The following is a 15,466-nucleotide window of genomic DNA, read 5'->3' as shown; positions in this document are numbered from 1 at the left end:
ATGATATAAAATGGAGAGAATCTTCAGTACGAGTTATAAAAACTTAAGAGTAGGCTTTTTATAATTTGTACAGTGCCTTAAGTTTATTTGTTAAAAAATGAGTTTTGTATACAATGGAGATGGCTCATCTACATTATACATGAAACTGTTCGTTTATTACATGGCGTATACATGGCGTGGCGGTTTCTCTTAAATTGAATTTGGTAGATTTTGAACAATAAAATATTTTATTAGGGAAATTTGGACACAAACATAACAAATCACAGTATAAAAGAAAAATTAAAACTTCATAAAAAAACTAAGAATAACCAGAGGAACTGAAATAATTTATATTTATATATAGCCGCGGGTCAAATCTACTGCAATAAGTGTAAGGTCTGCCTCCACCCGAGAGACAGACCATGTGTAAAATGTCTTCGCCTCTGGGCCGAGCCATATAGTATCGATTTTTTTCCGCGCAAAGTGATAACCCTTAGTACATCCCATCGAAGCCTGCAGTGTCCCTCTTGGGAAACTTTTATTATTGAAGTAATATAGCATCACGCGCACAAACTCAGGTTATATGTCTATACGTATGTAGCGTAGGGGAATCTCATATATTGCTTTGTGAATATCTTGTTAATTAAATAGATTAAATCTATCATTTTTTTTTATTCGTTGTAGTTGGAATCACGATTGAAAATGTTGCGAGCATTCATTATATTTTCTATTTCATATTTGCCGCGTCGGTTTAGTAGTGATAAGCATGTTTGAATATTGATCACAATTCGGCGGCCGATTGTCGCAGTGGGCAGCGACCCTGCTTTCCGAGTCCAAGGCAGTGGGTTAGATTCCCACAACTGGAAAATGGTTGTATGATGAACATCAATTTTATTTAGTGCTTGGGTGTTCATCTGTATTCATAAAGAAATTCATTAGTTATCTCATCAGTTATCTTATTATTCATCACACAATCTACGCTTTGGGGCTAGATGGTGATGTGTGTATTGTTGTAGTATATTTACATTATTAGTATAATTATTCAATTTTGTTGATAAAAAAACTGTTTGTCAGCGGTTTTTCTACATAATTTGGTTGGGTTGGCAAAACTTTTTGTTAACCTCCATGGCGGAGCGGTGAGCGCTGTGTTCTTAAGTTGGAGTTCGCGTTCGAATCCCGGCAGAATTAATTTGGATAAATTCAATATCTGAATTTTTAGTTTTGTAAAAATATTTAATCAAAAGAAACATATTTATTGTTTCATACAAACGAATTCAAAACAATCTAAGTGTTTAGTTATGACTACTCTATTGACGATTAAAGACCGACTCGTGCATAATACGCGGTGCGTATCTATAAAGTGGCAGGAGTTGCTTGATTTTAATTTTACATGTGATGTTAGGGCTGTATCTGATTTCTTTCAGTAAAAACTATAGCATTGTTTTGCTCAAAAACTATTAGCATTTTGGTTTCACAGATAAGTCTCAGAGATAGTACATATTCTATACTTATTATTTAATGTCTATATGTAGCGTTTTAGAGTAACCCAATAAATTGTTTCATATGTGTGGAGCGGAAGACATACGCCGCCATTACTGCACAGCTTCCGCTGCGGCGACTCACATCCGGCCGCCAACTCGCACGTTTTCAGCAGTTTAACCGGCTTTGAAGATGTTATGTATTTTCATAAGCCGTTACTCTACTGACGTGTTTAACTATGGATCCCGATGTACTGGATTCGATTCTCCGTTCATTTCAAAACTTTTGTATATATATTCATAAGATAAAAGAAATTGGTAACTGACTGTATTCAATAACAGTATACAAATGCTTGTAGCATAAATCTGAAATTAATTTCAATCACGATTATTATTCATAATATGTTATTTATTTCGAAACTTAAATTAATAGCATTATATAATCTGTACTGTAAGCATGAGTATTCAACTTTCAGTTCGACATACATCTGTTTGAGCTAAGGCCTACGAGATGGTGAGGAACTGCACTCTAAAGTCTCGTAGTTTCAAAACCACAAGTGCTACGACATAGCACATTGAGCGTGCCGTAGCTGTCTTTCGTAGCCAATTAAAAAGTTTTCTACGTCGAACTATTATCGTGTTAAAACTAAACCCAAACTCTCTCCTAGAATTTACAGAAATATCGCGTCTTCTGCTTCTCTTGCCTTCAATAGATAATGCAATTAATCTTTTTGAAGAAATTTAAATAACTTCCAAATATTTAAAATGTAACTTATATAAACAAAAATAACTTAAAATAGCCTATGTACCAATATAAAATAAAACCTAGAACGCCTTCGATATCACCGCAACGAGGAATACCTAAGATGCTGGCAGCATTGCCCCTATGAAAAGCCAAACCAATTCTTTGGCCAAGCTACCTACCAGCTCTAGGATCTCCGGTAGACTCTATACCATTTTTTTTTTGTCAATTCTTTAAAATGACCTTGAGTCCCGCTACACACGGTCCCAAAGTCTCTACTTCAAAAAAAAAAAAATTGTAACTACATCTATCATAGTGAGATGGTGATAACAAAAACCGGATAAGTTTGTTTAATGTTTGAAACCGTCCTAGCTTTATTTTTCAGTTAATGAATCAATTTATCACCTCAGTCATGGAAACATATATTTGTTAACGCTTCTTAATGATTAATCTGCGTATATGAATCTGGAACATTTTTTGGTGGAAGTTTTTTTTCCCAAAAATCGATGGAAGAATTTCTTAAATTACTAATATTACTTAATTATTGGTAATCACTATAAGTTTTTCACTAGAATTTAATTAAATCTCATTTATAATTTCCGTTTTTACATAGTCTGGCCGTCTGTGAAGCATAAATAGATTCTCCATTATTGTGAGGTGATAACTTGATGCAAAGCTAGGAGGGTTTCTAACGCGCCCTAGTCAAACGAACAACAAACTTAGCCTTTTTTTTTGTTATATATTTTATCAAATAAACATAATTGATAAATCCATAAAAACTTTACATATAATCGTAGCTCCGGTGTCAATATCATTAACTTAAAACATATACTGGGGGCATTGAATAAAAATCCGTGTCTCTGAACTATTCAGCTTGTCATGACAGCACATGAAACTTACATGGGTACGAGACAGAGAATAGCAATCGTGCAAGTCACACGCAGTAATGGAACGAGCGTAATGGAAAGATTGCGTATAGATATCGTAATATATATAGCAAATACAATGCAACTTCGCGTGCTTATCAGAGTTACGTTATATAGGGATGGTTTGTGTGTGCGTGTGTCACTAATGTAATTGTGCAATTAACATGAGTACGCGTGGCTACTATTGGACGGTAGGAGTTCATAATAATCATATCATCCTATTACCGGCCTACTACAAAGCACGGGTCTCCTGCCACAGTGAGAAGGGTTTGAGACCACCACGTTGGCCCATTGCGGATTGGTGGACTTCACACGCGTTTCAGAATGTTATGGAGGACTCTCAGGTATCCTCACGATGTTTTCCTTCACCGTTGAAGCAAGGGATAATTTAATTGCTTAAAACGCACATAACTGAGAAAAGTTGGTGCGTGCTGGAATACGAAGTCGGCCTTCCAAAAGTAAAGCGAAAGTCCTAACCACCGAGCTATCACCGCTATAGGAAGGAGTTAACATGTAGAAATCGTCTAGCAATTAAAAATCGTTATGCTCCCTACATGTAAATCGCTTTATTCCTCTCGACGCTTACGTCAGTTATTAATTAAGTGTGACATTTTTCCGATGATCAGAGTAAAGAGATTCGGTCTTACAAGGGTTCCCCCGACCGCATACGTTTTCTTTTGCATATGCAACTACTATTTGATTTTCAAACTGCGTGGAGTTAAAAAATTAAAAAATTAGTCGCATTTACCTTACAGAAGAATCAAGCGAAGAATAAAAATGTAACATACTTAGGATAAACAAACATATGACGAACATATTTATGATTCTGAGTTCAAAACTTTCATTTTATAAAGTAGACAATCCGCCTTCATTTGACAATCCTTACAAATTTTACATATTGACGTAACTCCGGTATCACGTAAACTTTTCCATTGTTCCTTAGACTGAGTAGTAAAGATTACTTTACTGTCTATGAATAAATGAATAAACTTTTATTGCCTGGGCCCCACGATACAAGTCGCCTATGTGGGGTCCACAGGTTATCAATAATATGAGGCACATATAATATAAAATGAGAATTCAGGCACATATATACATATATAATGTGATTAAAAAAATATGTATCTTGTGTTGTATCCTATTCTTTTTTCTATTTACTGTGTATTGATATTCTGTGTCACCTTTTTGATCCAATAAATTATTATTAAAATTATTATTGCACACCACAAAAAGTACATAAAAAAGAGTCTGTATTATTCTGAATAAAAAAGCCGTGTTTCCTATCTATTTTCCCTCGGCCATTACAGAGTATGGCATAGACATGGGGTACGGGGCAGATACAATTAACAAACGTGCAAGTCACACATAGTAATGGATCTGCTGCTGTCTTAACACGCACAGCGCCAATGGCCCCTAAGGCAAAAGTTGTGGACCTCGCTTAATAGGGTTCCGTATCAAAATGGTAAAATGGTGCGACTTCGTTGGTCCATGTGTACGTCATAGCAAATAATTTCACTAACTACAAACGATCGACATTAAAAGTATACAAAATTTGGTTTTGATTTGGATTGGTTCACTATTACAACTATGAAGTTTGAGTGATCATTTTTTGCTGGTTAAATGCAGGTAGATAGTTTTGTACTCCATTGATACATATCGTCAAAGTTCACTTGGAACTTTCACGTATAACGAACAACCGTACACTATTAAATTGGTTTGGACATTCAATAAATATACGATAACATGACTTAATAAAACATAAGTTATATTAATAAAGTATGGGTAAATAAAATTCTACAAATATCAATAAAAATAAAAATTAAAAATAAATAAATATACTACGACACACACACATCGCCACCTAGCCCCAAAAGTAAGTGGAGCTTGTGTTATGTGTACTTACATGACTGATGAATATTTTTATGAATAACTAGCGTACCCAGCCCGCTTCGTCGGGCTAGATTTTGCTTTATTTTATTTAAACAATAAACTTACATCATTAAATTTTTAATTTAAGTCTCATAATATATTAAATCATTTATTTCTCTCCGTATTCATTTTCTTTTATTCTCTTCTCGAGCGGGTGAAGATCATTATCTACACCCATGTACACCCAACAATAGAATATCATCATAGTAAATAAAAGCTGTATTTGACAGTTCAAAAATAGGAGTGCTCCGATCGTCACCAAACTTTACAGGATTACTTGCCAGGTTAATCCGGAGATTCCCTGAAAGTTTCATTGAAATCGGTCCAGCCGTTTCGGAGCCTATACGGAAAATACCCATACAATTTATCTTTTATACATATAGATATACTTAAATAAATAGCAATATACAAATAAAAACCATTTTCCAAACATTTTCCAGTTGTGCGATTTGAACCCACGGCCATGGACTTAGAAAGCAGGGTCGCTGCAAACTGCTTCAATCGACCGTCTATATCCCGATACGATATAATCGATAATCGAATAGAGACGCCATCTATACTTTGAGTGTGATAAAATTATCTCGCTTCTTTTGGCTATGTTGAAGACCAAAGTCTTCGAACAGTGCGTGTTGCCAGTGAGGCAACACGCACTTTTAACATCACAACTTACGGCTCTAAGGCGAGATCGCTTACTATGTCAATGAAGTTTAAGAGTCAGCGGGCTACGCGACTACGGAAAGAGCTACGCTGTAAAATATCTCTATTTTGAGCAAATTGAAAATAAGGGGATCCGTACAACAAGTAGAGTTACCGACATAGCTTAACGAGTTGCGAAGCAGATGGGGCAATATGCGGGGCACATAGCTCGGAGAACCGATGGACGTTCGGTATCCCAAGATGCTGGAGAGGTGACTCCGTAACAGAAAGCCCAGCGTTCGTTGACCCCCAACGAAGTGGACAGACTACATCAAGCGAGTCACTGGGATTCTTAGGAAAGCGGTGGTGCAGTGGTTTTAGGAACCTTACAAAATACCTATGTGCCTATAAAGTGATGGTGGTGAAGATAGTTTTGTCTACACATTATTATTAGAGATAGCCAACAAAGCCCACTTAAGTCCGCTAATATTACATGTAGGACGCCGTGATTTAAAAATATAAATATTTTATGGAAGTATAGTCAAAACTTGTTAATTACGGACTTTTTGTAAACAGCTGTTATAGCTACTTCCCTTTTTTTTTCGTTGCTTATGGGAAAAAAAACAAATTACTTTTTGTTTTACTACGATAAGAATTTCTTGTGATGTAAATGAGCCTCCAAGTTACAGTATTCAGTCAGCAGAATAGCAATTATCATACCTTGTTTTATGTCAACAAGTATAATAATAAAATGTAATTGCGTTCCAAAGCTCTTTCAGCGGCTAACGGCTAAGGCGTTTTACGCATACTGAAGCTTTTTTTTAGAGTAGAAAAAACTAGAATTTTAATTAAAAGTCGTTAATAAAAAGCGTAATGGTGGTAGCGTAGTGGTCAGGATTGCGGCTTCACTTCCGGGGGGCCGAGATCGAATCCCAGCACACACTGCTAACTGCTTCAAGTTATATAAGTTAATGTTTTATGAATAACATACATAAATACTTATAATATACATAAACATCCAGACACTGGAAAATATTCATGTTCATCACACAAACATTTTGCAGTTGTGGGAATCGAACCCACAGCCTTGACTCGGAAAGCAGGGTCGCTGCCCACTGCGCCTATCGACCGTCAACATAAACATTTTAGCCGGATATACGTTGGATACATTTCAGTTCACATCTTCGTTCAAATGTCCATATTTTAAAGATGAATCATTGCTTTAATTCAATGTAATTTTTGCATAGTATGTAGGAGACCTTAGAAAGCTAATCTAAATTTATGACTTTGTGAAAGGCAAAGCTAATTTTATTCTATAATTGGATTTTTCCGATCGATATTACAATCTCCGAATCTAATGCATTGTTATCTAAGGATAGTTTTACATTATTAACGATTCATTATTCTATCAAATCTGTTAAAAATATAAACACAGATGATCATTAACATCTCATTAGTGCCCGTGCCCACTTTAGGGCACGGGACTCCTCCCAACATGAGAAGGTGGACTTGACAAGCCTTTTGAGAACATTATTGAGAACACACGATGTTTTTCTTTAACGTTAAAGCAAGTGGATATATAATTCCTCAAAACGAAGGTAATGCATACGTGTATTTGATTTTACGCATAACGCTTTACGCGTTTCAACTTATGTGACCTAGTACCATAACACAAACACGTATCTAGTATGTTTCTTGTAATGAAAAATACAACATTTTAATTTAATTTAATACGAGCGTCGTTCTACAATATTAATCTGACCCATATATCACGGTTCTACTTAGGTATTACAGTCTTAAATATAATTGTCATCAGAACCGCTGAGCTATTAAAATTATTCTCTTCACTTCAAACACTTGTTAGCCATTAAATATAATAATAACGTCGGAAACTTTTAATGAGGTGCGGAGACCGCCGCGGTTACGACGTTCTGTGTGAGCGAGCCCTTAAGAAAACTTGAAGAGTTTAAAACTGTAATTGCTATTATCTCACAACGCTGTCAGAATGGATGACAAGGTATTTGAAAAACGTATTATTGTAATATTATATATAGCATTTCTGTGAAAAAGTATCCAGCTTTACAGGTTCTTGAACTTATAAATAGTCATTGGAGACTGCCGATAGAAGTGAAAATTAAATTTATCGAGTGCAGTGACGATGGCGCAAGTTTCACGCTTTTTATTCACCCAAAAAGTTAAATAATAAACACAGTAATTCAATTAGCAATAAGGAAAAAATTATTTCGTTGCTTTAACGTTGAAGGAAATCCTCGTGTGAGGAAAACTGCATGCCTGAGAGTTCTTCATAATGTTCTCAAACGCGTGTGAAGTCTACCAATACGCACTTGGCCTGCGTGGTGGACTACGGCATTCTCTCTTCGCGTTCTGAGAAGAGACTCGTGTGCGGTAATAAGATGCTTATGAGGATGAAATAAATAATACAGGACTTCAGTTAAAACGGTACTCAGCTTTACGAGTACTTAATGTATAGTTATGTCTGAAAAAAAAGAAAATAATATTAAGGCTTACATGAATGATAAAAAAGCCTGGTTATGAATTGAATTAACTTCATAGCTAAATTTTAATTTGACAGATGGTTATGATAAAAAAAACCCCGGCTAAGTTTGTTGTGGGCTTTTTTGCAACAATGATTAAACCATTTAAATTAAACACAATTTCAGTTAAATACATCGTAAATATTTTATTTTTACACACGTCGAAGATCCTAATCAGATCTCGGGCTGGGTGGGATACCCAGCCACACTTTCCTCCTTTTAGAAGGAAGTACCCAAACGACCATGTAAATATTCTATTAAGTCGTAAACCCTGTATAAAAAGTTTCCTTTAGATCGGTTGTAAAATACGACTTGTAGAGACCAACAAACTGGCAGGAAAGCAAATGTTTCCTGTTTCCTGTTTCCTGGCTTGAAACAGACCTGTCAATTATTAAGTTAAGATAGTTATATATTTATATACATAGCTTATATATATATATTATTTAAGCTATGTATATAAGTTTTTTTTTGGTACCAATGCCTTCTTAAGAAATCAACTTAAAATCCAAAAACAAGCTTAAAAATACAATTTGTGTGTTAAAAAGAAATAGTCTGATAGGAGTTGGATAAAACACTTAATTTTAAAATTTTCAAACCACAATAATTTTTGAATGAATGAATCGATTTTTACGCGGCATTCAGCATTCAGCCCAGTTTTTCAAGAAGATATCTCTCGAATGAATCAACCGATTTTAACCGGACTGGTGGCGATCGACGTGGTTTTTTGAGGTTAAGAGACTGAAAATCTGAGATTATTGGCGGGAAGTTGAAAATATAAACTTAAATAATCTATAACATACTATAAATACTTAGATAACCTTTTGTAGTCTTTATTGCTCATGAAAATGGGCTTCAACAGCATGTTTGAATATATCAAGAATCAGAATCATAACTTAGAAAATTATGAATGGGGTTATATATTAGAAAACATCCTACAGCAAGTGCAAGTGACCCAGCGTGGCGGTGAAATCTTCCAGTAGTCCGATTATTCACCTTCGCAAAAGTTAGATTCGAGTGAGTATATTACTAGATAAAAGAAGGATTTGATAGTTGAAAGCATTGATTTAATATGTTTTGGTAAGTTCACTGGATGACAGTAAAAGAAATGGAACTGTTTATTGTTGTCATAGACTGAGAGAGTTTTTATGGAAAATTCATGAAGTTCTGAAAGTAATAAATTGAAAGTTGAACGATACAGCTTTTATTCTTGAAGATTCAATATTATGAACTATGAAAATCAAGTTGGAAAGTTGTCGTGTGTCGTTTAGCTGCCTAGCCTCTTTATTTTATGAATATAGACGAGCGTGTAAAAAAATAATTTATGGTGGAACCAGGTATTACCTCCAAGACTAGCAATGTTCAGGATGGCACTTAGATAATTTCATTAATTAATTTTATTTAACATTATTGAAGCTTAATACCTAGTTTCTTAGCAGTATAATTTTTTCTCATGAATATTACTCTTCCTTACTTATGACATACTATAAAAGTATTAATATTATAAAGGATATCATTAACGTCCACCAACTTGCATTGCACACCACCAAATGATTCTACTACCAGTTTGGAATACTGTTTTGGCAGAGAAGATCACTGGCAAAAACTCTACCGTTGCCCTTTTATGCAATCAATTGAAACAAGACTTATAAACACAATTACAACATTGTCATATGTTATAACGCTAGGTACCATAGTACCAATAACTTTTAACAACTCCATCACATATTTCATTAGGTATATCGTTTCAATTGTAAATCATCTATTTCCCATTTGTATTTGTTCTATCACCATGCTTTTCTTTTCTCTATAAATTAATTCTAATCCTTGCTAACTTTTTTAATTTCCCGCCAATCGATCTAGTCGAACTCTCGTCACCGCCTCTATGGCGGTGACGTATACTTTTCTTTGAAAATCTAGTAAAGGTCATTATTCTAATTTCAAAGCACTATGAATACACTATCAATGAGTATACTATCAAGGAGTATACAAACTATGGTTTGTTGACATTTTTAACCATCGGGTTTATTTAAGTTTATTTAAGCTTGCTGTTAATTTTTTTATCGTAGTTTATATTTATTTTATGTCGTATATTTACTATTAGTAACCACGTTGTTCATACACTTTTTTACAGTTTTTTTAAATATTTTTTTTAAATCCCGTGGGAATCGTTTGTTTTAATGGGATCAAAAGTAGCTAACGTTACTCTCCGTTCTTTCAACTAGCTCTATGCCAAAAATCAAGTCGATTGGTTGCTAAGTTGGGGCGTTTAGGAATGACAAACAAACAAACACATTTTCCTCCATTATTTCGGGCTATCCCCTTTGAACCTCAGTCAAATAGCCAACGAAGATGACTTAGGTTAAAAGAATATAAAATTGCAACTCACTCGTCTTGCACTTCGTGGTTGAACATATGCAGCTGGCCTCGTTGCACGTATTGCATTGGCAGCTTTCCACGGCCGTTGTCCTTGCTGGTGATAAAGTCCCACCCGGCACCTAAACACAAAATTAGCATTTATATATGTTTATACGTTTTGTTTAGCAGTAAAAATAAATTCTCATTGATGATCATCGACATGTGTTACGTTCCTTAAAGTACTGGAGTCTTGGAGTTTAAAGAAAGAAAAAAATTATTATATACACCTAGGGCCTCCGCTGATGGAACAAAACTCAATGCTCAACTAGCAAAATCGCCGGGATATCGCTTGTCATATGTGGCGTAACCTAGAAAAAGTTTTCGTTACCTACTGGCGCAACGGTGAGCGTTGTGAATTTAAGTCCAGGTAGGCTGGCAGGGGCAATCTGGCAATTTATAATTTCAGAATTTTCTCTGGTCTGGTCTGGTGGGAGGCTTTTGCCGTGGCTAGTAGGTGGTAACCCTATCAACAAAGTCGTGCCGCCAAGCGTTTTAGTGTTCCGGTGCGTTCTCGCGTGGAAACCGAATAGGGATATGACTACCATACTCCCTAACAGGTTTGCCCGCTACTATCTTAGACTGCATCATCACTTACCACCAGGTGAGATTGCAGTTAAGGACTAACTTTTAGAGGAATAAAAATAAAAAAAGGTTCCAGCTCAGCATTATGCTACGTTGCTTGATAAGTATGCAGCGCTGATTTTCAGCTTAAACCCAAAGCCAGGTGACGCCACGGAAATGATTACACAATATTAATAATAATTAGAAAAAAAAAACAAAAACTAAAAATAAAAATAAAACTACAAGTTACAACACATTATATAAACAATTTTACAAAAACCCTGAGCAATTTCATATAAGTTTGGCGTACCATTCTCTATAAAAATGGCAAGAATGTCATGTCTGTTTATTTTAAAAGCAAGTACACGATTACTTTAAAAATAAATTATTAAATTAAAATGCAACAAATATTCTGTGAATATTTCAAGGATATATTTGTTGCCGTTATATGTATACATTATATATATATATCGAACGAAAACGGGAAAAAAATAAGTTTGTTGTATGGAAACCCCTTAAATGTTTATGTTATTCTATTTTTTAGTATTTTTTTTATAGTGGAAACAGAATACTGTGTCTGCGGAAATTTCAACTGTCTAACTATTATGGTTCATGAGATACAGTCTGGTGACAGACGGACAGTCACACAGACAGACAGTTATTGTGTAAATAAAAAGTGGTGTAAATATAAATATTTTTGCTTGAGAAGTTTGTACTTTACTTGTAGAATGTAGATACGTGTATCTATTTATTCAAATTCAAAATTTATTTATTCATGTAGGCCTATCACAGGCACATATTATGAAGCGTTCATACATATTTGTTTACATAATTGTAACGGGATGGTGATAACTTCGTTCACCAACTTAAATCTAAAGCTATTGCTCACACGCATAAAATCACCAAATTTTGAACTCCAGCTAGCAATAATAATAAAGACTTCTTTCACTCGTATTTAGTATCTAAGTGCCGCCTTTAAATGTCGTCTCATAGTGACGCAATATTTATGCATACGACATGAACATATTAAATAAACAATGTATGCAATACATTAAAATTTACAGTAATTATTGGTACGCTCTGACATTTGTAAGATGGCACTTGACAAAACACAAATAACCTGACGTTACGACACGTTTATTTGTGAAGTGCTACCTACTCGTAAATGCTGCTTGGGTGCTTCCATATCATATATGCTACGAACATAATAAAATTTTTCTTAAAATTCTTTGCAACATAACGCACGAATCCTATACCATTAGGGGTTCAATCGATACATCCACGTACAAAAACATTACGCAAGGTTGGTTTAGACACGCCCCGTGTCTCCGATATGCCATTATTTCCCCCAATGCCTATTCGCTGGTGTGGAACTATGCGTATGTAATTTTTTTTTCGCACGCTTAGTTACTCTGATTCTTTCGAATCTTCCGTTTCTTCCAGAAAACATATTATGGAATTTGCCCTTAGATTATTACCAGTAGTCAGTACAGATTTTCTGAAAGAGATTTAAAGTTATCAAGTGGGTACAAAAACTCAATCCACTATTTATGTAAAATCTTAGTTTTCCCACGTAAAATTTTGTTAATTTTAGCCGTACTTAAAATGTCGGCCGAATAAGAATATTCTTTTGATTTTTTTTGACACCAAACTGGCACGTTAGTGGAATCGTTAGCGCATCGTATTTTTATTGTTTTTTAGTAGAAGTAGAGTTTTTTGTGACAGAGCTCGTCGGGGGAATACTATTGCTATGCTTAGTTCTGCCGCTAAGCAGTGTTCTGGTCTGAAGAGCGTGGTTGCCGGTGTAATTACAGGCACGTGAGGCTAAACAACTTCGTCTCAAATTGATGGAGACAGGGCGGCATGTTGCAGGACGTGCTCTTTCCATGCCCTGTGAAGTGTTGCTCGCTTATCCACTTACCATCAGATTGAACATCTGCTTTTTCTGTCAATTATTACTAGAAAAAAAAGATCGTATGCACAATATGCCTCGTATAAAACCACCGTTTCATTTAAGTTTGAGAGTGTATTTATGTTCTTAAAACTAATTTGTTAAACAGTAACTTTAATAGAAATAGCACTTATTTTATATTCAGTATAAAAATATTACTATAGTATATGGTCTTTAATGTAAATAAGAAAAACATCACTTACCTTTTGCTCTAAGCTAGGTCCAAGAGTCGTGAATTTAATTCTGTTTGCCTCATCCAACGCGTCTTTTTCCTTTACATCAGCTATTATATTGATATCTGTTTTGCTCACTCCATCTTCTATCAGACTTTTCAATCCATCGACTTCTTTAGATCTTTCACCAGTGAGGGTATAATTGGGCTCTTTAACGTTGTCTAAAGGTGTCGGCAGTGTTGTTGGTCTTCTCTTATCGCTTTCGATATGTCTTTCGCTTATATTAAACCTATTAAGTCTATTGGACGGTGCTATTTCTAGCTCTGCGGAGAACGATACGTCTTTCTGGTAAAGGACATCTTCTTGCTTGTCCAACGAACTCTCCGTTGATTTCGTTGAGTTTAGTTCTGAAACAAAACATATATTTTAACTTTAGATGAGTCTCTCTACGTCTTGTAACTCTTAACACTCTATTAAAGTATTTTAATTATAGTTTATGTGTGAATAAATATGTAGTTGTGAGAGCCTAGTGGCTTTGGCTTCTTTATCGGGGGGAGCGATATAAATCCCCGAGACGTACCTCTAACTTTTCGGAGTTGTGTGAAGGGTGAAGGAATCGTGAGGAAATCTGCATGCCTGAGCGTTCTCCATAATGTTCTCAAAGGCATGTGATGCCTATCAATCCGCGCTTGGCCAGCGTGGTTGACTTCGTGACCATTCTCATTTTGAGAAGAGACCTGTAGTGGGTCGGTAATAGGTTGATCATGGTAATTATGATGATGAATCGTCTTTACTGTGTCATAACTAATTGCTAGTTGAAGGTTAAGGCATTGGTGAATGGGGGAAGTTTGTCGACAGATGGACACTCCAGCAACAAATGTAGCCATTGAGATGCGTTTTATATACAACGTGAAACCGGATTATGAAATAATGTTGAAGGATGCACAAGTATATTTCATAAGGAAAATTTCAGCCTGTAAAAATATTAAATCGAAAGAAGCATATTTATTTTTCCATACATATAAATTTAAAACATTCTCATGACAACCCTATTGAAGAGAAAAGACCGACACGCGCATAGTAACTACGCTACGCAGCACGTTTTTCTACCAGTAAAAATATGGCAGTGGTTTACTCAAAAACTCTAAGGTTATTGGTTTCAAACATAATTGTCAAAGACAGTACAGTACAGTTGTGCCCGTGAAGTTTTATTTCGATTTTCATTTACACGTTGCATATGACGATCTCCCATGCGCAGCGGTGGACGCTGTGGCCTTATTGAAAGGAAGTGCTCGGTTCAATCTCAGGAAGAGGAGCAATTCTGGTGTTTTATTTTCTGAATTTTCTCTGGTCTGGTCTGGTGGGAGACTTCGGACGTGGCTAGTTAAAACCGATGAAGTCATGCTGCCAAGGGATTTAGCGTTCGACAGTCCCTATGAACCAATCTCCGGAAATACAATTTTACATCTTGAGTGGCTGAAATCATAAGCATAACCAGCTCTTAAAATAGCTTTTTAGTTATAAAAAATGCACGTGGATTTTATCAACGGAGCACGCCTCAACGCTTAGCGGATAAAATACATTCACTTTATAACGTCGAGTCGCTTTTACATACATAAGACCTAATTAGCTTTTAGCGCTGAATTTGAGAGTCAAATATTAAATTTTAGAGTGTTAGACATGTTTATTTTTGTAGCTGCATATATTTATTGAAGGTCATTGCCAACGTTTGGGGTTATAGCGCAAAGTACGTACGAGTAAAAACGAGATATGTATATATAACTAGCGGATACCAGCAATATTCTTTTCGTAGCATTTCTGATATTCCGTAAGATAGCAAGATCTTTTTATGACAGAGCTCGAGGAAGTCCGGCCAGCGTGCTTATTTAATGCCTAAGTAATTATTCATCATCATTACTAAATTTTTAAAAATCATCATTAAATTTTTAAATTTAAGTCTCATAATATATTAAATCATTTATTTCTCTCCGTATTCATTCTCTTCTCGAGCGGGTGAAGATCATTATCTACACCCATGTACACCCAACAATAGAATGTCATCATAGTAAATAAAAGCTGTATTTGACAGTTTGACAGTTCAAATATGCTCCGATCGTCACC

The 15,466-nt window shown here is 35.3% G+C and overlaps 1 protein-coding gene across 1 annotated transcript in view; it reads right to left on the bottom strand.

The window, feature by feature from the left end:
* The window catches only part of LOC120624052, a 208,219-nt gene that overhangs the window by 52,020 nt on the left and 140,733 nt on the right, over positions 1-15,466 (bottom strand). The window contains exons 4-5 of the mRNA XM_039890384.1: positions 13,376-13,752; positions 10,632-10,740 (exon numbers count right to left, since the gene is read on the bottom strand). Coding sequence (XP_039746318.1) covers positions 10,632-10,740; positions 13,376-13,752 — 486 coding nt within the window. The remainder of the gene's footprint in view (positions 1-10,631; positions 10,741-13,375; positions 13,753-15,466) is intronic.

This window comes from Pararge aegeria, chromosome 1 (assembly GCF_905163445.1).
Source record: "Pararge aegeria chromosome 1, ilParAegt1.1, whole genome shotgun sequence".
Classification (NCBI taxonomy): Eukaryota; Metazoa; Arthropoda; class Insecta; order Lepidoptera; family Nymphalidae; genus Pararge; species Pararge aegeria.
This window is presented reverse-complemented; position numbering and strand designations above follow the sequence as displayed.